Source organism: Pollicipes pollicipes, unplaced genomic scaffold (assembly GCF_011947565.3).
Source record: "Pollicipes pollicipes isolate AB1234 unplaced genomic scaffold, Ppol_2.1 Scaffold_3447;HRSCAF=4054_pilon_pilon_pilon, whole genome shotgun sequence".
Classification (NCBI taxonomy): Eukaryota; Metazoa; Arthropoda; class Thecostraca; order Pollicipedomorpha; family Pollicipedidae; genus Pollicipes; species Pollicipes pollicipes.
This window is the reverse complement of record NW_023596297.1, coordinates 8,383,408-8,409,974: the sequence shown is the minus strand read 5'-3', so window position 1 is coordinate 8,409,974 and position 26,567 is coordinate 8,383,408. Positions and strand designations below refer to the sequence as shown.

Sequence of the window (26,567 nt, the reverse complement as noted above, 5' to 3'; positions counted from 1 at the left end):
CCACACACACACACACACACACACACACACACACACACACACACACACACACACACACACACACACACACACACACACACACACACACACACACACACACACACACACACATCGACATGAATAGGACCGGCCGATTACCGAATAGAAAGGCCCACCGCCGAACCGACTCCGCCCGCCCGCCCGCACGGACCTAACGCGGCGTGCGTGAGCCGCCGTGGAGAGAAGCGAATCGACAGAGCTTCGGCTCTCCGGGCCGACGCTGAACGTAGGCCCGGGGCCGACCCGCGGCGTCGCCGTCGGGACGCGTCCTCGCCGCCGAGTCAAGGTCGTCGGCGTCGACGCGGCCCGTCGGCGCCGACGCCGGCGCCCAGTAGCGATCGGGTCGGGTCGGCGATGGTCTGCCCGGAGCGCCGCCGCTAGCACCCCGCGCGACTGCGTCGCTGTGGTCGCTCCACAGAGAGACAGACGTGCGTGGTCTCCATGAGCGAGGGCCAGGAGGCGCGTGGACGCGTGGGGCGCACCTGCTCGCGGAGCTCACACGAGGTGGGAATCGGCCGACGCACGCCGTCCCGCAGACGGGCTTAGTCTTGCACATTTTCGGTGTTGTGCTGTGGTTTGTATGCAGTGTCCATAACGACTGGGTATGCGAGTGGAGCCCTGCATGCCAGGAAACAGCCGCACTGTATAACTGCAAAAAAGCACAAATACTTGACAGCATCTCTAGCTGAACTTTTGAAGGAATCTTCCCTGGAGAAGCTAACAGAAATGCACTGGTGTCCGGGAATATCTAGCCGATATATCCAGAATCGAAAGAGAAGCGAAATATATTAACCGAAGTCATTAGAGCGCAACCGTGCATTAAAGTGCAAACATAGTAAACATGACACATGCTCCAGCCGAGATGCCTTGTGACGTGTTAACAAGCAAGGTTTAGCTGCAGTACCGACACTGATGCCGGCGATATAGTCAATGCAGGCCAGCAATCGATGAGTGTCAGCATAAAAACCCCAAACCCTTAATGGCCAACATTCAGTACCGATCATGTACTAGCTTTGTCAGCCCAATTCCTCTGCCAGTATCACTGATTTCGATTTAGTACTGGTCGTCGGGGTGTGGCACCAAAATCTTGCACCACTGGTGCATACACATCCAATAGCGCGCTGCTGCTCGATGGCCGTGCGCCTATCTCGCAAATGGCTGGGCTTCGGTTACACCGCTGCATTGAGCCTGAGGGAAATCAAAGCCATGGCTAGGGCGGTCACAAACTAATCATTACAAAGGCAGAAAAATGAATATAAAATGAGCTACGATCTCTTACTATGACTAGCAAACCACAAATTTTAGTTGCGTTTTGTTAGTAACGCTTAGCTGAGTGAATCACGAATTTTAGTCACGTGTAACTAGTGACGCTTAGTTGAAAGTGATGTTTAGCTACTCCAATAGCGCCTCCTCCTGCACCACACCAGCGATCCTTTCCACCGAGCGCGTCTCGGTCTGGCAAGCGGCTCGGGGGCGGCCGCGCTGCTGCTGCCCGCTCGACAGCCGCGCTCCGTCCCCTTGTCCGTCGTGCATCCGTCCGCCTCGCTGCAAACTGGGCCAGACGGCGGCCAACGAGCCGGCAAACGCCGACCGACGGCCCGGCTGCGGTCCGACGACTCGAGACGCACGTCCTGCTCCACTGCGGCGGGCCTGGTCCAATGCAGCGGGCCTGCTCCACTGCAGCGGGCCTGCTCCACTGCAGCGGGCCTGCTCCAATGCAGCGGACCTGCCACATTGCGGCGGGCCTGCTCCACTGCAGCGGGCCTGCTCCACTGCAGCGGACGTGTTCCACCGCAGCGGACGTGTTCCGTGGCGGGCCTGCTCCACTGCAGCGGACATGACACATTGCGGCGGGCCTGCTCCACTGCAGCGGGCCTGCTCCACTGCAGCGGGCCTGCTCCAATGCAGCGGACCTGCCACATTGCGGCGGGCCTGCTCCACTGCAGCGGGCCTGCTCCACTGCAGCGGGCCTGCTCCACTGCAGCGGACGTGTTCCACCGCAGTGGGCGTGTTCCGTGGCGGACCTGCTCCACTGCAGCGGACATGCCACATTGCGGCGGGCCTGCTCCACTGCAGCGGGCCTGCTCCACTGCGGCGGGCCGCCACGAACGCTGCGGGGCTTCAGCGGGGGGAGAGGAGGGGGGGGGGGGGGGGGTTACGACCAGGGAGGCGTCGCGCACGCGGTGCAGTGAGCTGCGGTGGGCGCGAGAGCTCGGCGCTCTGATAATAGCGGGTTAAGTATGACTATTTTGATGCACCAAGCTCAACGTCGAGGCCCTCTCGGGTGCATTCAGAAATTAATTGGGTACACGGGTTTGAAGTAAGCAGCCCACTGGACCTGTGCCATGTAGTCAACACACTTGCATAGCCGGCCTTTGATGCTGGGCGCTCAACTAATTCGATGTGTTTCCCATAAGACAACTGCCGCTAGTCAAACCCGGAAGCCAGCGTGTAACAGTGGAACCTTGACACGGCATTGCCCGCAGGGGCTTCCACCATCGTCACCATCACCGTCGCCGTCGCCGTCACCGTCGACGCTGTCGTACCGGGACGAGGTGCGGCAGTACCGGCGCGAGAAGTGCCGCGTGGCGCAGCAGCTGCTGGGCGCAGCGCGCGCTCCCGCGCCGCCCGTGCACGCTGGCTGGCTGAAGGTGCGCGGGACGCTGCGTGGATGGAGCAAGCTGTGGTGCGAGTTGCGCCCCGGCCTGCTGCTGCTCTACAAGACCGAGCAGGCCAAGGTGGGTGGGTGGCCGGGGTCTGAGGGGATGGAAGGGCGGAGTGGAGTGGGAGGGAGAGTGGCGAGGGAATGGACGGCAGAGCGAGGAGTGCAGGAGTGCAACCGGTGCATGAGCGGGGAGAGATGGTACGAGGAAGAATGGAGACTCGGTCAAAGAGAAGTGGAGGAGCAAGGCGAAGACAAGAGGGTGAGTGATGGAAGGGAAGCGGAATAAGGAGACAAGAAGGAGTTAATAATGGACAGAGGAGGAGCACGGAGGGAGTGAAAAGTGGTGTAGAATGTATTGTATGTTCTTAGGTGCTGATGGTGGATCACAATGAGCAATCTAAGCAATCGCGGGTGTGGGCTGAACATGAGGATCACCTTGCTATCTGACCATAAACAAGCAAACTTGTGGTCATAATTACTACGGTCTGTTGCACTGCATGGGTAAAAGATGAATGAGCTAACCACCTCGCTGAACTTGTAGAGTCAACTTGAGTGCGTGGTCCATTCGGCAGAGAGGATATATGGTTGCTAAATGACCGTTGCAGCTGGCGCGTCCTAAAACACCAAAACACAACAACATCGGAGTAAGAAGCCCAACGTGCTCAAAACATCCCAATGTCCACAACGCAATGTGCCGTCTCGGTGCGTCGTTGTAGTAATCTAGGCGTGTAGTGGGCGACTAGACTGACGAATAAATGACTAGGCCGTCATGGAAATCTAAGGAGGGATTTCTTATGCATGGACCTTGGCGGCTGATTCGTTTTCCAGTCACGCACTGGTCCACTACAGTTCCTGACATTCCGAAAAGGAATGTGCGACGGCGTGTGTGTGTGTTGTGTGTGTGTGTGTGTGTGTGTGTGTGTGTGTGTGTGTGTGTGGTGTGTGTGTGTGTGTGTGTGTGTGTGTGTGGGTGTGGGTGTGGTGTGTGGGTGTGGGTGTGGGTGTGGTGTGGGTGTGGGTGTGGGTGTGGGTGTGGGTGTGGGTGTGGGTGTGGGTGTGGGTGTGGGTGTGGGTGTGGGTGTGGGTGTGGGTGGGGTGGGTGTGGGTGTGGGGTGGTGTGGGTGTGGGTGTGGGTGTGTGTGTGTGTGTTGTGTGTGGGTGTGGGTGTGGGTGTGGGTGTGGGTGTGGGTGTGGTGTGGGTGTGGGTGTGGGTGGGTGTGGTGTGGGTGTGGGGGTGGGGTGTGGGGGGGGGTGTGGGTGTGGGTGTGGGGTGTGGGGGTGTGGGTGTGGGTGTGGGTGTGGTGTGGGTGTGGTGTGGGTGTGGTGTGGGTGTGGGTGTGGGTGGTGTGTGTGTGGTGCGGTTGTGGGTGTGTGGTGTGGTGGTGTGTGGTGTGTGGTGTGTGTGGTGTGGGTGGGGGGGGGGGTGTGTGGTGGTGTGTGGGTGTGTTGTGTTGTGTTGGGTGTGGTGTGTGGTTGTGTGTGTGTGTGTGTGGTGTGGGTGTGTGTGTGTGTGTGGTGTGTGTGTGTGTGTGGTTGGTGTGTGGTGTGGTGTGTGGGTGTGTGTGTGTGTGTGTGTGTGTGTGTGTGTGTGTGTGTGTGTGTGTGTGTGCGCGTGGACGCCTAGGTGTGCGAGGATTGTAAACTTATAAAGACTACATCGTCATGTGAGCAAAATTTGGTGGGATCAGCAGACTTGACGAAGGTTGTGACTAGAATCTCCTCACCGCGCTCTGCACACCTAGACACAAATATCTCATTTCGCCCAGGAAACCATTCATAACTGCACAACACAATCAGGCAGGGCCGCTGTAGCACGCCGATGTCAACAAACCACGTTTTCATGAAATCAGCTGCTGCCAAGACCAGACGACATGCATCCTTTACATGAGTCGGTGACGTGCCATCTTGGATAACAATCCACTAATTGCGGGCGCACTCCATCGCTACGAGTGAGTAGGATCGCGCCGCGTTACCAGCCCAGCGCCAGCCACAAGCACAGCTATCGCGCCGTTTTACCAACGTAGCGTTAGCCACGAGCACAGCTATCGCGCCGTTTTACCAGCCTGGCGCCAGCCGCGAGCAGAGCTATCGGGAAGTGCCGCCCAGGTCGCGCTCAGAGCCACTCATCGACCGGCTCTCGCCGGGCGCCGGCTGCCGCACCCCGATACAGGAGACCGGGCCCTCAACCCCAATCAATGGAGGACGACAGAAGGACGGCGACTGGTGCGATATTGACTGCGGCACCCTGCCGCGTGTGGCTGTGCACGGGCCACACTGCGCCGCTGGGCACAGGCCATACTGCGCCGCTGGGCACAGGCCTCTGTGGTGTGCCCCCGCCGCGGAGAGGTCATGCCAAGGTCAAAACTTGATAACGTTGTAGACATTGTAGAGTAACACTGTAACACACTGTAAATTACATTGTAGAGTACAAGTGAACGTTTCGCGAAAGGTCGACAGGATAGATAAAGGGGAGAAAGAGCAAAATTTTCCACGAGGGTTCGATTTACTGACGCTTGCTTCTCCACGAAGCTAATCCTTTCAAATCCCCCAACATCTAAGGAAAAGATTGACCCACGTAAATGCATCTGATTCAAATGCATGGAAAGATGCACGCGCCCGATCGCCGACTCATATTTTACCCATCTTCCTTTTACGAGCCAATAATCCATTACGTTTCCATATCCCTTGGAAATTTGAGCCTTACGCTGGGCCCCAAGGAAGGCCAGGCGATACTAGTGTCTGTATTACTGCTGCTACTTAAATCGTAACGTTGTAGCGCTGTAAATGAAAGAAAAAGACGACATGTGACCATCTGTCTGTCGCGTGATATTTCTGTAGATTTGCAAGCTGCTTTATAGAATCATACGTTTCGTCTCATTTTAGAAATAAAGTTAGAACTCTTCTTTGATAGGCTATGGGTCACTTCAAGGCTGAACGTACCCAGCGTTTTTAGTAAACTTTCCGAGTGTCTAAGTGTCACTGCAACCATTGAATAGATCGGCATCACGGCAAAATGGCAGCAGACGCCGACAACGGGTGCAGCTGTACCCGCGTCTGGCGTCCAAAAGCGCTGTAAGGTGTCCTGTGCGGCTTGGGAGCAGAGCGGGGATAACGGGCGGGAGTGTTATCGGTGGTATCACATCGATGATCCACTAAACAGGGGTAATGGGCAAGACACCTCCAGTGATCCATAAAATTGGGTTTAATCAACGTGTTACTACGCACCTGTCATCATGGTTTATCAAGTGGAGAGCTGTGGATGTGGCCCTCGGGCGCTAGCTCGTAAATAAGCTCATTGACACTTTGCTGACCCTTGGTCCGATCTGGACTGGCGACAGTAATCAATAGTGATGGCTTCGAAATAATTTACGGTTTTGGCAATCGTAAGCAATATTTTCGAAGCATGCTGATGCCTGATGTGGAAAATGGCCATTGAAAACAGAACAATACGCAAGTCCAGTTACCATTGCCCGTTGCCTCATCAGGTTCATGCAACAGCGTCTGGTATTTGAGACGGGCTTCAGGAAATGTACCCTTGACTCCCTTTCAGTCGGTTGCTGGCACGGCCATGGGCCAGGCAGTGTTGACGGCTGATAGTGAGTTGTATCCGGCACATTCACCTGTACCATGCAGCTTGTCACGCGTCTCCACGCTCTCTGGCCACTGCGATCCTACAGCAATCTTTACGAACGCCCCGTAGCAGGCGGGTACATGGTTTGAGCACAACGCATGCAGCAGCAGCAGCAGCTCAGCACACAGCGATACAGTTTCCGCCGGCGCGATTGTCCGTCTTCATCTCCGTTGGTGTTAGTTTGTCTCGTGTCGTTGCGATTCCGAGTGGTCAGGCTCTCGACCCGATTTCGACCCATGTTCTTCAGCTTTCTCGCAACGAGAAGATGTTTTCCTGTTATGGTGATCAAAAAGGGAGCGAAAACATTGGTGATCTGGCGATATGGCATAAAAGTCTGCCAAGTCAAATATTTCACGCGTAAATGGCTATCGGCTACAGAGAAAACACTTTACAGCATTCGCGCCAGTGTCGCTGAAACTGCACAATCCTGCAAGAAGGGGTCGCGAATATATTATCTTTTAGAAAGGGTGATGACCGAGAAGTCCGGGCCTCTGAAGTTGTAAACATTCCTACAGTCATACATTTCCAGTGACCAGGTATACATTACTCGCACTACAGCCTGGCACCTAATCAGTGGATTAGAACATCCATCCTTCATGACCTGAGCGGCCAAAAACGGTAACTTATGTATGGCGTTGCGTGCGAATGGCATGTCTGAAATTGGCGGCCTCTGTGCCTCTGTAGACTTCGCGATTTCACAACCGTAATCTATGAAATTGACCCATTTTGTATGACTTGCGGTTTCGGTGGCTGACAAAGGCATTGTGAAAAAGAACCATTTTTTCCTGTGGTTGTTGATCCCGGTGCACAGGGGTTCACGCTTGCATGGTGGCCACGGCTTCTGGGCTCCGGCCCCGACGTGTTAGTGGCGCCCGTGCCTCCACGTGAATGCATTGATCACTTCCGGTCCACGACTGGCGTCGTCGGTCATCGACCGGTGGGTCGGCCGATGTTAATTGGTCACTTCCGGTCCACGACTAGCGCCGTTGGTCATCGACCGGTGGGTCGGCCGATGTTAATCGATCACTTCCGGCCTACAACTACCGCCGTTAGTCATGAACCGGTGGGTCGGCCGGTGTAAATTGATCACTTTCGGTCCACGACTAGCGCCGTTGGTCGTGGACCTGTGGGTCGGGTGGTGTTAATTAGTCACTTCCGGTCCACGACCACCGCTGCTGGTCGTGGACCGGTGGGTCGGCCGGTGTTAACTGGTCACTTCCGGTCCACGACTATCGCTGCTGGTTGTGGACTGGCGGATCGGCCGGCTTGAACTGGTCACTTCCGGTCCACGACTACCGCTGCTGGTGGTGGACCGGCGGGGTTGCCGGTGTTAAGGTCGCGTGGCGGTTTGCGGACAGTATATTGGGGTCCACCGTGCAGTTTGCCTTATGTCTTATCGCTTTTTGATGGCGAGATGAGTTCTGGCGGTCAAATCAGGCAACTTTTCAGCCTGGGACATGCATTCAAGTGAAAAATGGATCTTGCTGCTCGACCATGTGGACTGCAGAAAACAGCCGACTTGTTTACGTTGAAAATGATCCACTTCCGTTGGTTTCATGTGAACACAGACTATATGCGTTTGAAACGGAGCCGATTGTATTTCCCTGGAATGTCGGACGCCGTTGATTTACCGGGCCTGAATTCTAGCTCAGGGTGTGCAAATGTCTGATTTTCTAATACCAAAGCCTTCTGCCTTTCGTGTATTGTCAGGTGCATTGATGTTTGCTACAGGCCAATACGCTCCTTAACATGTTCTTAGACCATATTTCTAATGCTCAAAACCTCACAAACAGGTAAAATGATGTTTTGCGATGCCATGCGTCTGTCGTGTTAGGTTTCTGTGGGAACACCCGCTGCGTATATTTCATAGCCCAGTGCCCAAAGCTACATGATTCTAACTCTTCCCACGTTTGCAGTAATAAAACACATGGACGTGACAATCGCAAAAGACTAACGGCACATGCACAATAGCTGACAACACGGCCGTATGCGCTTTTGGCAGCCGTATTCTCTCATCGTAACGCCTTCATTCATACCGCCCCACATTGCCATGTCTGCATGCAAATCATCAATCACCGTGCAAGCTGGCTGACGCCCTAGTTTGATGTCCGCGCAGAGGAGTCACTGGGTGGGCACGATCCTGCTGACCAGCTGCCGGCTGATCGAGCGGCCCAGCAGGAGGCAGGGCTTCTGCTTCAAGCTCTTCCACCCGCTGGAGCGGAGGATCTGGTCAACGCGAGGACCTGATGGCGAGACAGTAGGTCGGTAGACTATTTTCATCTGCAAAATACACCCCTCCGGCGACGTGTACGGTGTATATCACCTCCCGTTCGATTTTGGTTAGACTGACTGCGATGTGTACGTCGCCGTGACAGGCACCGGTGTTCCCGTGCTACAAGCCTGTGGTAACCTCCAGTCACCGGCGCTATGTAGCAGCCATGCCCCATGCTGTTTTACTACATCAACTCTGATGGCTGCGATAAAGCAAGTGAAATCCACAGCATGCAGGGTTATGGCCAGCGTGTGGCAGCGTTGCAGCGTTGAGCGCCGCGACCGGCGGCCTGCCCTGACCGGCTGCAGACTTCCGTGACGCGCTGACCCCGGTCGTCCCAGGAGCTGTGGTCCCGCCGCTGCCCCAGGGCTCGCTCATATTCCGCTCGGCTACGGAGGGCGCGACCCGAAGCTGGCTGCACGCGCTGGAGCTGTGCATGACCTGGTCACCAGCGGCACAGTGCGCCCGGCAGGTCACCGGCACACAGCGGACGACAAGTGGGTGTCGGCTGCTGACAGCTTGTCCATGCCATGCCAGTTGGGCGGCTGTGTGTAGGGAAATAGCTGAACCGGGTGTAGTTTGGTAAAGCACGCACAATAGCGTAAGTGAAGGAGTTTGTTCAGAAACACCTTTTTTGTCTAAGAGCATGCGGAATGGATATGTTTCAATGTAAACTGTCATACGCCGTCATGTTCTGGTGTAGTTAATCCCTTTACACATGAGTAGTCTTTTAAATGTCAGTGCCAGTGGAGATCGTGCTGTAAGTCTTGTTAATTCCCCATTCATGAATTCAGTTGCTTAGTATGCTTAAAGCTCAGTGATGTACATTGATTTTTAGCACTTTTATATCGTGATTAACGAGGGAGAAAAAAATAGCACTCATGATCATGGGAGAGTAAAGCACGTGCCGCAGATGGCACATAAATAAGCCAGAAATAGCCAGCCTTTAATACGTGACCTGACTATAATTAAAGACTGACCGATGCACAGCCAGCCAAAAGCCCACCACCTGATCCCGTTCTGGCCAATGACGGGCGCATGAAGTCAGCCGAGCACACACCCGTTAATCGCCACTTACTAGGAACTAACTGCAGCGCAGACAGTCAAGTGTGAAGCACGATCAGCGACGTGTCAATGGCTTACCCACGGTTTTCGTAGATACGGTTGCACCATTAGCGTCAGCTGTTGGACTCCGGTTTAGTTTCGAATCTCTGGTCAGGCAAAACAATTAACGAATGTCGTGCCATGTCTCGTGTGTTTATGTGATGTCTGGCTCAGTACGTGTTCGATATTGGCAAACATATCAGAAATGAATGCATCAATGAAGAGATCGGTCAAGCAGCGAGCTGAACATGTGTGCATAATGTGACCTGTTAGGCCTATCACGTGACGTCGGCCTATGGTGGGAAACGAAGGCGTGCATGAACATCTCTATTGATGTTGAACACTCCGATGTGTTTTGCCTTGTTATCTCGTTTTAAAAATGTATCATTTAAACTGCCAAGTGTGGTCCGAACAATATTACTATACGGCGAAGTTAAGTTCTATATTTTCAAGTTTTCCATCCTCATTTCCATCCATCCTCACCTCATAACGCAGGTCTTTTAAAGACGTCGTTTTTATGATGCTTTTAAGAAATCATTCTCCGGAGATATTTATATGATTACGTTGTGTATTCCAATTGGCTTTGTCGCTTCATCTCTTCTGAGGTGTCATTGGCACAGGATGTTATATTGCTTATCATTTGTACTCAAGCATGCGTGGTATATTTTGGGTATTGGTATTGTAGTGGTTAAGCTGTGCGTCTGACGAACCAGAGGTGCGGGGCTCGATTCCTTGCGGCGCTCGCCGACCCTGCCAGGGTGAGAGGTAGGCGACGTCATATATCTTCAACGAGTGCGTCATAAAGCCCCAATGACGAGGAGGACGACGCATATGTCCAACCTTTTCCAACCCGCTGATACCTGGTACGCTTCTGAATCTGACATCTGACATCGCTAACAGCTGGTACGCTTCTGACATCGCGATTCTGTGGCGCAAGCGAACACAGAACTTCGAAATCGTGATTAATTTCTGACGAACTACGACCATGTGACTTTTTCAATCAAAACTTTTAGCACATATCTAACGGCCTGTCCAAAATATGCGCGGCTAACAGCGCTTCCACACAGACTGGCCACTCTTGCTCCGTCTGAGGCAGGCTTGGGCTGAATCAGCTGCACTCAACTTAACCAGTGAGAGTAGCAAAGCCGCGCATAATTGGCCGTAGCTATGCTGGCTCTCCACACCAACACTTGTTGAAATTGCAACGCTAGGAAATGACAAGCCGAGCCCACTTACGCGGCTTTGCACTATCATATGCAGAGCACCGTGAACCTGAAGCGGGGTAGAGCATAGCCCCGGCCCTATGTTGACTAATTCATTGCAACTCTATGCATACGCTACACCGTCAGTCACGCACAATGTGCCAAGCGAATAGTGTTGGAATCGTTTCCTGTACCGTTCCGGTGTCGGTTAAGCGTTCTCCTTATTCTTACACCCTGGGTGTTTTAACACCCAGCCGGTTTTCTGGTTAAAATGTTGGAACACGACTTATCACGTATTCGTACATGAACAAGGACTGATAAAAGGAATGGTATCGTGCCGGCAAGAAAGGAGTAAAACGTAGCAGTCACAAGCGCCGAAGAAACACCTTAGCAGTGCGAACCACACAGGGAAAACTACCATCACCGACTATCCTTCGGCAATCACATTTTATTCCGGCAAGTCCGGGATGAAATGTATAAGTCCTTACATAGTTGAAGCGCGGTCGTCTCCTTGGTGCTTCTGGTGAAAGAGTATGGGAGAAATTCCAACAAACCAGGCCTTTCATAGCGCTGCCCCCGCCGGAAGAGTGGTCGAAAGTGGTTGGGTAGGTCATCTGGCCCGATGTTGACAAAAATGCTAGGCCCCTGTATTTCCCTAAGAGTGGGTTTCCGTGGCCCGGATAAACGTGCGACAGCTGGCCACGACGCGGTGCCATGCCGAGGTGCAGGTTGCGTGGCGACACCTGGCTCCCGCGCCCGCGGTCGCGTGGTCTCGGTGCTGTCCCGTCCCCACGGGCGGCCGGTCGTCGTCCCTGAGTCCAGCCGACGCATCTCAGGTCCGATATTGGCCGTCGCTTTGATGTTCATATCAGGCTATTAACGGAGAAGGCTGACCAGGTCAGTGACGGCTCCTGTTTCCGTGGAAAGGCTATATTTTCCTCCCCTCCGTCTTTGCCCGACCTTATCCCCGTGATCGGTGGCGAAAACAGCCTCAAAATGTCAAAGCAAGCCCATCCATTTTCTGGATGGAATCATTAAATTAACGCGGCTTAAAAGACTGCTAAGTGCACATTATCAGAAACACTTTCTGACAAGAAGTCGCTGGCAGCTGGTGCTACGCCTAACCAAACGTTCTCTGCCCAAGCTCGTTTGATGTTGATAGACCCTGCGGCGTAATCCAAGACATGGAGGCGTGCGTGCTGCCGATGATAAGCAAGCTCTGTCGCGCCTTGGTTCTCCAAGGTTTCCATCATTTGTACGAGTTCAGCAGCTGAAGGGCCTTTATGGCCTTCGGTTGCCATTGAGGAGAGGACATTGGAGTTGAATGACCCCTCGTCGTACTCGGACAGACCGATCCTCTTCCAGTCTGACGAGACTGGTTGGGAAGACTGAAAGACTGGAAGGCGTCTCCATCGCTTTAAAAAGCCGCACTCAAGAGGCCCGAGGGCGCTGCACTGCCCAGCTGGGCGGGGGTTTGGCGTGCCACCGCAAGACTCGCTGAACTCACCGGCAGTTGCAGCTCCACAGGGGGCGGGTTGTTATTGCTCGCGAAGCGGACGCGGGTGCTGCTGAGAAGCGATCGCACACGGGGCGAAGCAGTTCAGCCTTCTATCAGTGAAGCTTAGCACCGAAGCCATGATACATTTTCAGTAAGATGTCGACCCCTAATTCGCGGTTGCATGAGGTATCAGGGCCAAGGAACCGAAGACAAAATTTGAAGAATACAAGATTTAGGAGACGAGCATTAAGCAGAAGAGCAGCCTGGAAGAGACGGGGAAAATCACATGACCATGACCCTGCCTCCATCATTTCATCCCATCAGTCATCACTCAGATCAAGGAGCTTGGTGCGTATTGCGTACCACATTGAGCAACTGGACGTTACTTCCATTCAGCTTGGAGACAGCGATAAAGGTATCCAGAGCAAACAATGGTGCGTTGTCAAATGCCACATTCAGCGTGACTGCTGTTAGTTAATGATCATTGTTCCAACACAAATGCCAGTTATGAGTCAAGATTCAATGACATTCAAAACTCAGCAATATCATAGCAATTGAAGGCCTTGCACGGTCACAGTGGCAAAATGACTTGCTGCCAGATGTCATAGGGAGGGTCAAGAGCAGGCCAATGCGCTGGTGGCACCTGTCCTGTTTCATACGCGTGCTCTGATGTAACTAACAATCAGTATGGTCACCTGCTGTCGAAAACCACACATGACAGCTAAACTATTCACGAAAATTTTTTTTTGAAATCGGTCGTTCCTCAAATCTAGCCCCAAACCAATGCAAAATTCCTGCACAAAGCAACGGATGAAACTTATCTGGCGTTGACAATGGGGCCGTGGAGTCTCGTATCTACAGCTTTTCTTAGCATTCGTAACTTGACTCGTTATTTTTCGGTTTGGTTTGTTTCGAACAGCTGAGCGCGCGATAAATCATATCCAGAAAATTTGAAATTTACCGAAGCATATTTTGGTTACATCAAATTAACCACACATCTGAAAGATTGGGCAGGTAAAATATGACAAAATAACATCACAGTGGAATTTGGTTTGTGTGTTATTGCTTTATTATTTCGGGCAGCTTCTGCCAATATTGGCCCTACTATTCAGTCCAAGATTATGTAGGCTGCTAAGCGCATTTACGAGTAATTTTAGGAAGACGAGACCAGTTGATATTTCGGAAACATGCCTTTATGGAAATGAATATCAGTAGCGACTAGACATGGCGCAAAATTTGCCAGTTCTCTTGCCTGAGCTTTGAGAAAATGAATCGGGGTCCGGCAGCTGACGCCAGGGGCAGAACCATGGGCTTACCAATGTCCGCGAATAAAGCTAGGTATCTTTTCATTGGCTGGCTGATCAATGTCGGTCAAACACTTATCGCGTGACAAGCTATTCGTCAAGGGCTCGAGCCGATTGCTGCTGCGCTGGCGGCGGTAACTCTCAACATCATTGGACATTCATTTCGTTCAGCTCTAGCGTGAAAGGCCAGTTTTGGACCGACCGGAGCCCCCCCCCCCCCCCCCCCCCTGCTGCCACCAGGCTTCACCGGAGGAATGCGGGCCGCCAAAAGGCGGATGCAGCACCAAATCTTGAAGCGAGCCACGTTCTGGAGTCAACATTCGTTCCCCGAAAACCAAATATCTGCGCATGCGCTGTCCTGCGACATGTGCCTACCCAGCTGACGTCCCTCGAATACGCCTCACACCGAAAGCTCCCTTTACCCAGGACTCGGTCAAGAGCGAAAGCCCGTCGACAGCGAAAATGTACTTTGGCCATCTTGGAACTTAAACACATTCCTCACGTGTTTTTCATAACAAGGCGAAGCGATTATTCTGCGATAGATATCCGTGATTTACATAACGACCTTGGCTAGCATGTAGTTCGCATTCGTTTTGAAGAAGTGGTGCGGCGTCTTTGCCACCAGAAATGTCGGCAGCTTTAAGCAAACGTTGTGTAATTTTGTATGGATTTCCGCAGATCATGCCACATCTCTGCTATTTTCGACTGCTTGACGTAGACTCTAAATTTGGGAATGCTTCGAGGCCACCGCGCCGGGCACAAATCGCTCCCTCCAAGACGCATCATTTAAAATTCCCAGCACGCGTACTGATTAAACGACTCGTGCTCCAATTTCAAGGCATCTTTTTCCGAGCGAGATAAAAAACTAACCGGAAAACGCTACTCTGGGTGAAGGCTTGGCGGAAGCATTCTTTGATCCGCAGGTTTAAGGCTCCGCGAAAAAAACACGTTACGAGCTACAGGTGGCCGGATCCGCTTCCCAGATGCGAGTGGCGTCTGAAAGCCACCAGACGTTGTCGAGCTCCCGTTGCAGTGGCTGGAGCTGGAGCTGGAGCCTTAGAGCTTAGAGCTGGAGGAGGCTTGACATCGTTATCACCAGTGTATGTCTTTCGCTTGCAAGGGCGTGTGCATCTGGAGGATGTTGCAGTTAATGTTTAGATGCTGAATCGAAGCTTGTCGGGCAGTCGGTGATAGACATTTTGAGCAGCATCGATTGAACCTGGGTTAGCTAAGCTTTCTTGACCTGACCTTGGCTAGAGCCGCTGACCGACGTCGGACCAGTGCCCGCGGTCGACGAAGACTCGCCGCCTCAGACCGGGACCGGCTCGTCGGAGGGCGTGGAAGAGGACGAGCATGAGCGGATGACTCCCGAGGTCCCCGACGGCAGTCAGCTGCCGCCCGAAACGCCTTACGTCGAACAAGAGCCACTTAATTTGGTACGCTCCTCGCGCGGCACCTGTGCTATGGATGTAACAGGTGTAAGCCGCTGTTGTTGATATTCTACCTGCCTGGGCTCTGTTTAGTCATGTTGTGTTCACACCTGAATGCATAGAAACTAGAATGTCAGAGTGTGATTTTACCTGGCAACGTGCCTGTGACACCAGCACCTTGAGTGAATGGGCCAATAGCCTAACTTTTGAACTCTGCTCTTGCATCAAAGTACAATGAACAAAACTCTCTACCATTGAGCTCTGTTAAAATTGGTCCCATTTGGTGTGCCTGGAATAAAGAATAAGGTGGAAGGGCGCACACGGGCTTTTTGCGGGAAAGCATGCCTTGCGAGGCGAGTGCTGGTATTCCAGATTTCAGAAAGTAGCAGCTCTAACGCTTATCCATCTCCGTTTCACTGGGGCCAACCACACTCTATTAGATCGTTCCATTACGCTCACGGTCTCCAGAAGCACTGTTAAGCGATACATGTCATAAAGTGATAGAGTGCTGGCCTCTACAACTACCGAAAGACCTGATGTCGAGACACGATACTAGGCCGCGTTCCGCCCTCCAACACCACAGAGACACACAGTGCAACAGAGCTCACAACCGCAGCGTTCCGCCCTCCAGAGCCACAGTGACGCACAATACGACAGGGCTCACAACCGTAGCGTTCGCCCTCCAACGCCACAGTGACACACATTACGACAGAGCTCACAACCGTAGCGTTCCCCTTCGACACTACAGCGACACACAGTGCAACAGAGCGTACAGCCGTAGCGTTCCGCACTCCAACGCCACAGTAACACACAGTGCAACGAAGCCTACAACCGCAGCGTTCCGACCCCCCCCCCCCCCCCCCCCCCCCAACGCTACAGTGACACACAGTGCAGCAGAGCTTACAACTGCAGCGTTCCGCCGTCCAACGCCACGGTGACACACAATACGACAGGGCTCACAACCGTAACGTTCGTCCTCCAACGCCACAGTGACACACATTACGACAGAGCTCACAACCGCAGCTGCAGCTCGGCTTGTCGCAAACGGGTCCCGCCTGGCTTACGGGAGATGACGCTGAGCGGCGTGCCACAGGCCGGCCGGGTCGGTCACAGCCAGACACAGGAGCTGGCGGACGAGCTGAAGAGCCTGGTGTGGACGCTGATGAAGCAACTGCGGCCCGGCATGGATGTCAGCCGTATTAAGCTGCCCACCTCGGTGTTCGAGCCGCTGTCCTTCCTGGTGATGACTGCCGACTGCGCCAACCACGCCGATTGCCTGAGCAGGTGACCGCGGCGGCGTGCCCCTCCCCTTCACCCCCGTCGCACCGCGAGTGGCCGCGTCCAGGTGCACTGGGCGGACAACATAGACCTTCCAATCACGGAGCACTTTGAACGAGTCGGCCGAAACAAGTGCCACGGGAGCACTGGTGTAAAGGTCGCCAGACATCGATGACCTGGATGTTTGCTTGCAGGGATTAGGTCAACCAAAGCTTGTGATTCCTCAAAGAGGCGTTTCAATCTCGCGTCGTTGCAAAACGAGACAAAAATTTTCATTTGTGAGCACAAAGTTTTGGTCTTCTGTGCCGCAACGTATGGTGTACGTATGTACCTTGAAAGCAGTTTGTAGGCTTGACCAAGGGCCAAACACGACCAAACGTTTGTGTATGATGCAGTCAGGTGTGGTCAAAGTTCGGTATGCAAGCAATCACTCATGCACCGTGAGCTATGTTCCTCCAAAAATCCCCGTGATTGAGAATGCGGGTAATACAAAGTCAGCAATACCACGACGCAAGTTATGCCTAACATGACCTTCTTTGAACGTTGGCCGCTGTGACCTGGCAGAGCTCAACAACTGCCTCATCTCCACTGACCTCATCTCCACGCGACAGGGCGGCACAGATGGGCGACCCTTACGTAAGGATGAAAGGGATTGTCGAATGGTACTTCAGCATGATGTGCCAGAAGACCATGCGTCTGAAGATACCATACAAGCCGATTATCGGTGAGACGTTTCGATGTTTCTGGAAGCACCCGAATGGTTCCAGGACGTATTACTTCGCGGAACAGGTCAGTGGGACAAGTAGCCATGAGACAAGGCATGCTTGAAACACAAGAATTGCTCTGAACTGGCAGCTTGTACCCTGATACGCATCAACATTATCCAAAGGTAATCAGTGTCCATTGTTTTGATGGAATGAGCACAACTGTATTGCATGGCCATTATATTTTTAGCTTCTTTCGGTGTTCAGATATCTCATGAGCAAACCGCTCCCTTAAAATGGATGTTTGGTGCCATACCCCAAGTTGTGAATTCCTGTTTTGCCTGTTCGCAGATATCACGGCACCCTTGGAAAACTGCTGCCTTCATTTCCAACAGACCGGACGACTTCTGTATATTTATTACCGCAAGCATAACGGGAAGATTTTATGGTAAGGTGAAAGCTTAGTCTAAGCTGCCAGTCAAAAGGTGACTCGATGAACACAAATTTAAGTAATTAGTACGCTGCAGCGAACACAACATGCCGTCCTTAGACTTCTGGATCAGCGCTCAACTGAGACGGAGAGGTGTCACTACGCTGCCCAGGGATCGACGTCATGATCACGTTGCTTTCGCGTCTCGTGTCAGGCCGCCGAAACCATGTACTAATACTTATGTCGTACCTCGCGGCTCCTCAATCCAATGGAGAGAACACCAGCCGCACCAGTCCACCTCCCATTCCGTTTCCCGGCTGTCAAGGTTCCCGAGCGGGGAGCGGACCGGCAGCCGAGCTTCGGCTCGAATCCGATCCGGGCTGTCGGGGAGTGGCCGGCCGGTGTCTGACCGACGCCCTGGACCAGGCAACTCGGCAGCGGCCGTGCCAGAAGGAACGCTGACGGTGCGGCTGCTCTCGCGGGAGGAGGAGTACCACGTGACGCTGCCCCACATCCTGTGCAAGAGCTTGCTGATCGGCACCGTGTCGCTGGAGCTCGGCGGCAAGGCAGCCATCGAATGCCCGCGCACCGGCTACGTCGCCGACCTGGAGTTTAAGCTCAAGGTGGGTAGCAGGGGACGCCGGCGACGCGCGGGGCCCTGCAGTCAGGCGCCGGAGCGCTGCGGTTCCTTGGCTGCTGACGTGTGGTCCAGATTCACGGCGGTTAAGTGCACGCACGCCATTTTGTAGTCAGAGCTCTGATTTCACCCACTCGCTCATCCATTCATGCATTCATCTATTCGTTTGTTGTTCCGTTCGTTCGTTCTTTTGTTCCTTCGTTAATTCATTCACTGATTTCATACATGCAGCCACTTGATGCGCATTGATCTCTTCGAAAGGTCACGACAAATGGAATAAAGCAGAAGAACTGTGTTCCATGACACGCTATATAAAGAAAGGCGCATTCAGGATTAAGTGCTCCACACAATTACGATTCTTGATAACCGCATGAGCACACAACTGCAACCGTGAACGAGAGACCACAACGACCTGCGCTGCGAAGCCGACTGCCTGACGCACACGCCAGTGTGGGAAGCATGACAGGCAGCCGCGCTCCGCGGTCAGCAAAGGGAGCTTCACAAGAGGGACCACGCGTCGCGACATTGGACTGAGTGAGCCCAGCAGGGGACGGCGCTCAGCTAACGGGCTCCGACAGGCTTTAAGGGGCCGTCCTCTGGGCGAAGTCCTGGTCTGACTGAGTCCTGGTCTGACTAGTCAGAACCCCATCAATATTCTGCCTCCGGGCGGCACTCTCCTGCCGTTGGCAGTGCGGCTGTGCCAGTCACTCGCTGTGGCCAGGATGTCAAGTGTGATGTGATGGATGAGAGGCCATGCCTTGAAAATAGTTCCCATCTTATCTCATCCTCCTGTCCTCCCTGGAGACGAAAATTAAGCGGCCGCAGCTGCTAAACCAACCGCATTTGGGAAGTGCGGGGAGGGGGGGAGGAGGGAAGCTAAAATATAACGTGCTATGTGATGACTTGGCCGTAGTTTCCCACCATTGCATTTGCGAACCTTATGACTGACGACCTGCCCTGACTGCCTTGACACTGACCTGACGCTAATCTGACGTTCGGCGGTATTTTCAGTCCATGTGGGCCGGTCCCAGCGACTTCAACAAGGTCGCGGGCAGGATCCGGCTGGGCCAGCAGACTCTGGCCACGATTGACGGCAAGTGGGACGGCGACGTGTTTCTCACCGACAAACACACGAACGTGAGTCAACCGGAAGGTGGCATTACAGCTTGGTGCGTCACCTTCCGGCCGCTAATGCTGCTCGTGATTTGAGCAGCACCCGAGAAAGGTCCAAGAATAGATGGTCTAACGAGGCGTCACAGCTCTGCCAGCCATAGATGTTGACGGCGTTCCATTTCTACGCCAAGCGCGTTATTTCTTTTGCATGTGTTACTGCCTCATGTGCCTAGGTTTTACCCGTCGTCATGAGCACCCAATGCCTCGTCGCCACGACCTCACCTTACACCACGACCAGTCGGAGCCCAGCAACCCGTCCAGCTGCCGGTAACAGTTTGCGGCCTATCGATTTGACACCAGCGGTCTGGGCTCTCATGACCCGCCCAACCAACGAATGGAAATCCATATATGCCACCGCACCGGGATGATGTATAAACAATGCAGCACACATGGCATGAGCTAACCAGGGTGCGGGGCGGGGTAGGGCGTGGTCAGCTGCAGTGCTGTGTCGGACGCCGGGACATTCCTATAATAAATGAGCCTGACGGGTCGACAGTGGCATCCACTGGCCCGGTGACTGACGTGTCTCTCCTGTCTTAGTACTTTGGCATGTCGGCAAGAATCCGGTCGCCATTCGGGGGCTGCGTGGCGTGGAGGGCGCTGGCCGCGTGTTTCGCTGCTCGCGGATTGACGGATGGCGGCACCTGAGCACTGGGTCTCTGAATGGCGGGGCTGCGAGGCTCGCGGTGCCTAGGTGGTAGTCTGTGGGGCTAGGTGGCCTGAGTAAGAGCGACTAGGCACCGCCCAACAAGTGTTTAGTCACGTGATTTGCTGACTAATGCTACCAACCAGACTCAAATGAAATCAGCCGAAGGCCTGACACCGCAAGCCCTATTATTGAGCCGGTACCAGGTAGGGGCCCAGTCGAGAAAATACCTTCACGGTCTTGCATTTTCATGAAGAAAGGAGCAATCATGGGAACATTGGGGTTGTATGGCGCATTTAATAATGGAGCGACCGCAGCATTCCAACCCGACGACACGCTGCAAACCACATTATTTATTTTATGCTTTCATTTTATTCTATATTATATTTTTTATATTTTTTCCATGTTTTATTATTTTACATATGCATCACAAACCCTATTATTGAGCCGGTACCAGGCAGGAGCCTAGCCGGAAAAATACCCTCACGGTCTTGCATTTTCATGAAGAAAGGAGTAATGATGGGAGCATTGGGGTTGTATGCCGCATTTAATAATGGAGCGACTGTAGCATTCCAACCGGGCAAAACGCTGTAACATCGGATTTATAGGATGTCCGAGCCGCTCATCCCCATTTACTTGATTGAGCCGATCATTACGACAACGATGTCAGCTGCCATGTTGTGAGACACGCGCTGCCGTAATCAGGTATGGGAAACGCTGCGTGTCGGCCGGTCTGCCGCCTTTGCCGAGCGCATCCCGTTCTGACCCAGGAGCGGGAGGTGCTCCGCCTCTGCTGAGCTCGTCCTGTTCTGACCCAGGAGCGGGAGCTGCTCTGGAGCCCGACGCCGGAGACCCGGGCCCGGCGTCTGCCTCGCTTCACCGTGCCGCTGGAGGAGCAGGCGCCGCACGAATCCGAGCGGCTCTGGCTCCGGATGTCGGAGGCCATCCAGCGGCAGGACCAGGTGGGCTCGGCGCCGGCTTTGGGAATCGACCGGAGCCGGGGTCTGGCCGGGCCGCGAGCCAGCTGCTGTGTGACAGCGGCACTGCCGTGTGCTACCCGTCGCGTGTCGGCGGCACCAGCCAGTTCCATCAGCCCGCCACGACTGTACGGCTATCCGCTGATGCGACAGCTCGATGACGCCACGGTAATGCAACCCTGATGACTCGCGGCGTGCAGCGCATTAGTCAGTGATACCCCGGACCAGCGGCCGTCGGGGCCTGCCGTCAGTCAGATCAGGCGAGCGCGCCGATGCCACCAACAGCTGTCGTCGGCTTCAACGAAAAAACAAAACAAAACGCGCCAGCTGTCGTAAACCTTGCAGTTTTCGTAGGCGGACTGCGCCTTTTAATGGCGGTTATTTTTCTGGACCCGGCATACTGGCTATCGGACATAAATCAGCGGTGGCCGCTTCAGCCGGCCGGCCAGCGCTGTGTGGACGTGGACTGCGCTATAGAGGTTGTGCCACCTGATGGCTACAGTGAAAGACTGGGCCAAAAGACTCTACAAGCTCTGGGCTTTCAAGCTGTGCGGTATTCGTCTACATCAGTCAACTGAGAAAAAATATCGCGCAAACTGCGTGCATGTCCACACACTGAATGGCGTTGGGCGTGTGACTCTCAGACGGCGGTGGCGGAGGAGCGCTTCACCGTGATGGAGGCACAGCGGGAGGCGATCCGCAACAGGGCAGCAGCGGGCGTGCAGCACACGCCGAAGTACTTTGACGAGGTCTGAGCGACCGCTGCCGTTACCCATGTTCCGTTCGATCGGAGGCCAGGACGCATTCAACGGGTCTCTAGACGCAGAGACGTTTCGTGCTCGCGTGTGCTCGCAGAGTTAGTTGTGGAAGTTTATAAGGTGTGTCGTGCCTTGCTCTAGTTTGGGTCGGTGACTATCACTGGCACGGGAAGTGCAGTGATTTAAGCGACAAGTTCATCGATGTTTTTGCCCCCAGTAAGCTGCAACGCCGTGAGGTGGGATCATCAGGAGGAGTCCAGTACCATGACCATGTCGCCTCGAATTCGTTACATGGCTTGACCGGTACACGTACCGGCCGGTGTTGACAGGACCCTGTGACGGGGCGGTACACGTATCGGTACGCCTGCCTGCGGCCGTGGGACCCATGCACCGAACTGTCCCAGTACGAGGCCGAGTACCGGCTGCTGACCCAGCGGCGAGCCGTGCAGCCACCCACCGCCGCCGGCGCCGCCCGAAGCGGGACGCCGGGCCAGGTCAGTGCCGGCTGCAGTACGGCAGTGGCCAGCGGGCTCAGGCCGGGCGCGCACCAACGCTGGCAGCTGACAAACACTTCCGGACATGCTGAATTTCGAGTTCGTTCAGTCCATACTGAGATGCATCTGCCGGGTCGAGGACAAGGGACGGAGAAGCACGAGCGCTCCCAGCTGACAAGCAGTTTATTTCACATATGCAGAACCGCGAGGCTTTCCAGTCCGCACCTTTGGTGCAGTCTTGCATGGATGCCATGTGTCTTTTTTCGAAGAAAGTATGCTTATGAAGCTTCCCTGCAACGCTTTGATGCACTAGGTGCCGGTGCAATCCAGCCGCTTCAGTTGTGTGAGCCCGTAACGTACGCCAGTAAGAAACCAGGCTGAGCCTCTCTCGCTGGCAATGCTCCGACGGGATGCTCTTCGAACTGAGAGCTCTATCGCCCGCGAAGAGCCAGACGTCCCTCCTTCCAGCCGTGGGGATTCTAAGACGAGATCGTCCTCAGGCTGAGAGGACCACTGTCGGTGAGGAGCCAGACGGTCTGAAACTGATCAGGCCAGCGCCCACCCAGCAACGCTCAGAGGGTGAGAAAACTTACGCCCAGGCAGCAAGGCGTCGGGAACTCAGCTCAGCAGTGCATGTAAGGACGCTGAAACAAACGCGTGGACAAGGGTGGTTTGAATTTTTGAGTGGGGGGGCGAGCTCATGACCGTTATCCATTCTTTTTCAGACGCATTGTGCACAGAATCTGTCCACTTTATCATGACCATATCTTAAACTTAATATAGAAATGGAGGTCCTTCGGCTCCTGTTATGATGAATTTAATGCTGTTATGATGTGTAAACGATCTTCAGGATACTAGGAGACACTTTTCAAACAACCTAAACGCTAAGGAGACGATTTTATTGACGGTACTAAATATTAACAACTGTGCTCGTTCTCAACAGATATTAACAACTGTGCTCGTTCTCAACAGATATTGGGGGTGAGCATAAAACAGCAGATGAGCTTCAGTATCAGAAACACGTTCCTTTATCCTTCATATTGCTTTTTCTCCCAAAAACTTCCGAAAATGTGATATGACGGTGGTTCATCCTGTTTTGGTTCAAAAGATGAGCTACTTGGTAGAGAAAAAGCGGACAGTATTTGGCAACGATATCTCTCTGTTCGTGTGGGCACCACACGCACCCACAAATGGTGTCGTTTCGAGGCCGCTCCACGACGGTGCCACAGGGCAGCTATTTTGAGAAGCTGTTGGGCTCCTCCCGGAAGTAGTAGCCACTAGGGCTAAAGAAGACACTCCAATGAATGGTGTGGTGACAATGCTCCAGAATTGTTGGAGTTTAATTATCTCATTCTTATGCGTGAAATCGGGCGATGCCGAGCAGACAGAGGGTGGATCTTAAGGGGAGGAATACGACCATGAAATCCATTCCCTTGCGTCTCCCATTACGTTTTGGCGCTCCTTCATGCACCAAAATGCCATAATAAAGGGGTATCAAAAACTCTCATTTGGGAACCACGTGGCTTGTGTTTAAAACAGGAGCAAATTCCGGAACCACGGCGAAGGATCCCGAATCTTTATTTTCGGGAGTCGCCGATTTCTAGGGGCACCACAAAGGGCCCCAAGTCCTCATTCTCAAGGGGCACCAAATGCCAGGGCTCAACAATGCTGCGCCTCCCCCCTTGAACGAAATCCTGGAGTAATTCCCTGGGCGAAGGGGCTCTTCGCTTTTGGGGCGTCGTGGGCTTTTCCGAAGGGGCTTTTGGCGTAAGGGCCAAATTCTCCTACCGGACGAATATGCACGCTTCTTGCATGACTCACATGTACGTAATTATCGATTCTGTGAACAAGGTCTGTGAACAAAAATTCATTAACGAATGCAACCCGCTCGGCGAATATCACGCACATGATTATCGTAAGGAGGTCATTTCAACTGAATTCAATACTTAATTCCATTTCTTAATATGTGAAACATGCATTTGATTAAAGGGAATACAATGTGTAATCCACCAATGCACCGTCGAACCAACCAGCGATTGGCGATATCCGGCCGACTGCTGCCTTCTGCACCAGGTGGCAGCAGTGTCTGGAGCCTCTAGAACGGCTTCAGAGGGACGCCGCCGCAGAAGTGGACGCCGTCCAACGCCAGCTAAACGCCCTGCAGCAGCGCCACTTGACGGTTGATGAACCAACCACAAGTCTGTGGTCCGTTCTCATGATGGCGTTAGCACTGCAGCTGATCATTATCTGGTTTGTCGGTCCAATGTAATGAGTGGCTTGGCAGGAAAGCCTGTACCAGAAGGGCATGACATGCTAGACTGCAGCCTCGGACAGACTGGAAAAAACACAGGCATGCTTTCAACCAACGTCTTCATTCCACTGGTTTTCTGTCAACGGAGGACAGCGAGTCATCCGCAGATACCAGATGTGCTTTGCTCAAGCCGTGTATCCAAGTTTTTGAGGAAGTAACGATGGAAGTGAATGCATGGACGTGGATTCTGAGTCATTTCACAAAATTACCAGTTGCAGCTAGCAATGACTGACGAATTTTCCGGTCAGTGCTGTCTCCTCATTGCACTTTGTATCTGCCCCACCGCTTCGCATAGTCGACCACTGGAAGGTGTTCCCATCATCTGTCAGAGTGGCGATGCTGGAGTGTGACTAGTGCGTTTTGTAGACATTTGACACAGCTATGTGCAAATGCGGTGCATAGCAGAGTGGAATCAATGACGAGGGATATTGAAGGAGTGGTATGGACCTCTCTTTCCCGAAGTGTGTGATATGAAATGCAAATGAATAACTACCTGTCCGTTAATGGAAGCCAGTAGTTTCATGCATGCCAGGTGGGCTTATGGTTCGCTTGTAATGTTCACTGCTGTCATTTTTGACATTTCTCATAACCTTCCAGCCGGTTACTATCCCTTCAAAATGATGCGATTATCAGACATTTGTATCAGTAGAGATGTGAAACTATGCTGAAATATAACCCGTTTTCCGTAAGAGGTAGCACAGAAGAAACAAAAATAACGATACATACGGCAATGTGGTATTCCAAACACGCACATTGTGTGATTTTTATAACACAGCACCCGAAGCATATTGATGAGGATCGACAAACTATCCAAGATGGTGTCCCACATTTGCATGGGGCTTTGAGCTGAAATAGTCGTATTGCAGATCTATCGGTGCTGTTTACAGAACTGCCCTTCTTAACACCTAAAGCCCTCCAGTTTCTGAACAGCATGCCCGCGAAGATGTGCAGGCTTTTCAGCGCAACTATTTCAAGACCGCTCAGGCATGCGTGACCCCACGGAAATGTCATTCAAGTACGGCCACCCCATTGGCTATGGGCCGTTCAAGCTCAAGAAAAATATGAGCGTTAAGAGGTTCATTCATACTTGCCGTTCGTGGGCACCGTTTCCAGACATAACAGACTTCAGTAGGCTCTCGCTTAATGCTGTGCAGGTGCGAACGATCCCAACACGATTGGTTATTGGCTATTTGGATTTAAGCCTTTTTCATTAGTAATGATCATTTCAGAGCAATGGGATGGAGGAGCATGAGAAACGGTGGGGCAGGACTACATGCGCCGAGAGGGGGGGGGGGAGGCAACAGCTGAGTATTAGCGCAGGGACTCCTCTACGCGGTATGCGCTGGGCGCCCGGTCGGGGCTCCTGTCCAGGAGCCTCTCAGCCTACTCGTGACTGGTGCATACACCCTGCCCCGAACAGGTGGGGTGACGCGAGGATTCAGTAAAAAGTAAGAAAAAAGGATAAGAGGGTCGGATGAGTCCAATACGAATCAAATCACGTTTTGTGCTACATGGTACAAGAAGTTGGACATGAATACCAGATATTACAGAAATGTCTTTAACCGATTGCACTGAGAATAGCGGCATACCCGAGCATATAAATACCAGAAATCAACTTGACCCCACGAACAAATATACAAGAACACCACAAGAAGGGCCAAAACACGAACCCGTAACGACATTTGCTTCAACAAGCACGTCCGGCACCGCCATTGCTATCTCTCGGAGAGTTGAAGCACTTCAAGTGAGTGCTCGAATGACAATTTTGCACGGCCAGTTTAACAGCATCTCCAACATTGTGCAAATGACCCGTGACGTAATCAAACAACGACATATCTGGGGGCATAAGTACTAAATAGGCAAGTTTTGTTGTCTAGAGCAGCCTTTTCTACTTAAAAAAGCATTCCGATAGTAAATATAAGCTTATGTCATCATACATCATGCGCGCTTCAGTGTTTTGAAATTTGGAACATACTCTTTGATGGACATGGAAATACCGCGCCTGGTGAGCCCA

At 53.1% G+C, this 26,567-nt stretch overlaps 1 protein-coding gene across 1 annotated transcript; it reads left to right on the top strand.

Annotated features, from left to right (window-relative positions):
* The first annotated feature begins 473 nt into the window (after nucleotides 1-473).
* LOC119091572 (oxysterol-binding protein-related protein 5) lies at nucleotides 474-23,513 on the top strand. Its single transcript, XM_037214381.1, has 15 exons — nucleotides 474-543; nucleotides 2,526-2,777; nucleotides 8,452-8,596; nucleotides 8,949-9,104; nucleotides 14,973-15,151; nucleotides 16,239-16,429; nucleotides 17,035-17,212; nucleotides 17,479-17,575; nucleotides 17,984-18,180; nucleotides 19,206-19,331; nucleotides 20,832-20,975; nucleotides 21,635-21,739; nucleotides 22,078-22,242; nucleotides 22,743-22,877; nucleotides 23,472-23,513. The coding sequence occupies exons 1-15, from the start codon at nucleotides 481-483 to the stop codon at nucleotides 23,511-23,513; spliced, it is 2,175 nt and encodes a 724-aa protein (XP_037070276.1). The 5' UTR covers nucleotides 474-480.
* Nucleotides 23,514-26,567: the final 3,054 nt, after the last annotated feature.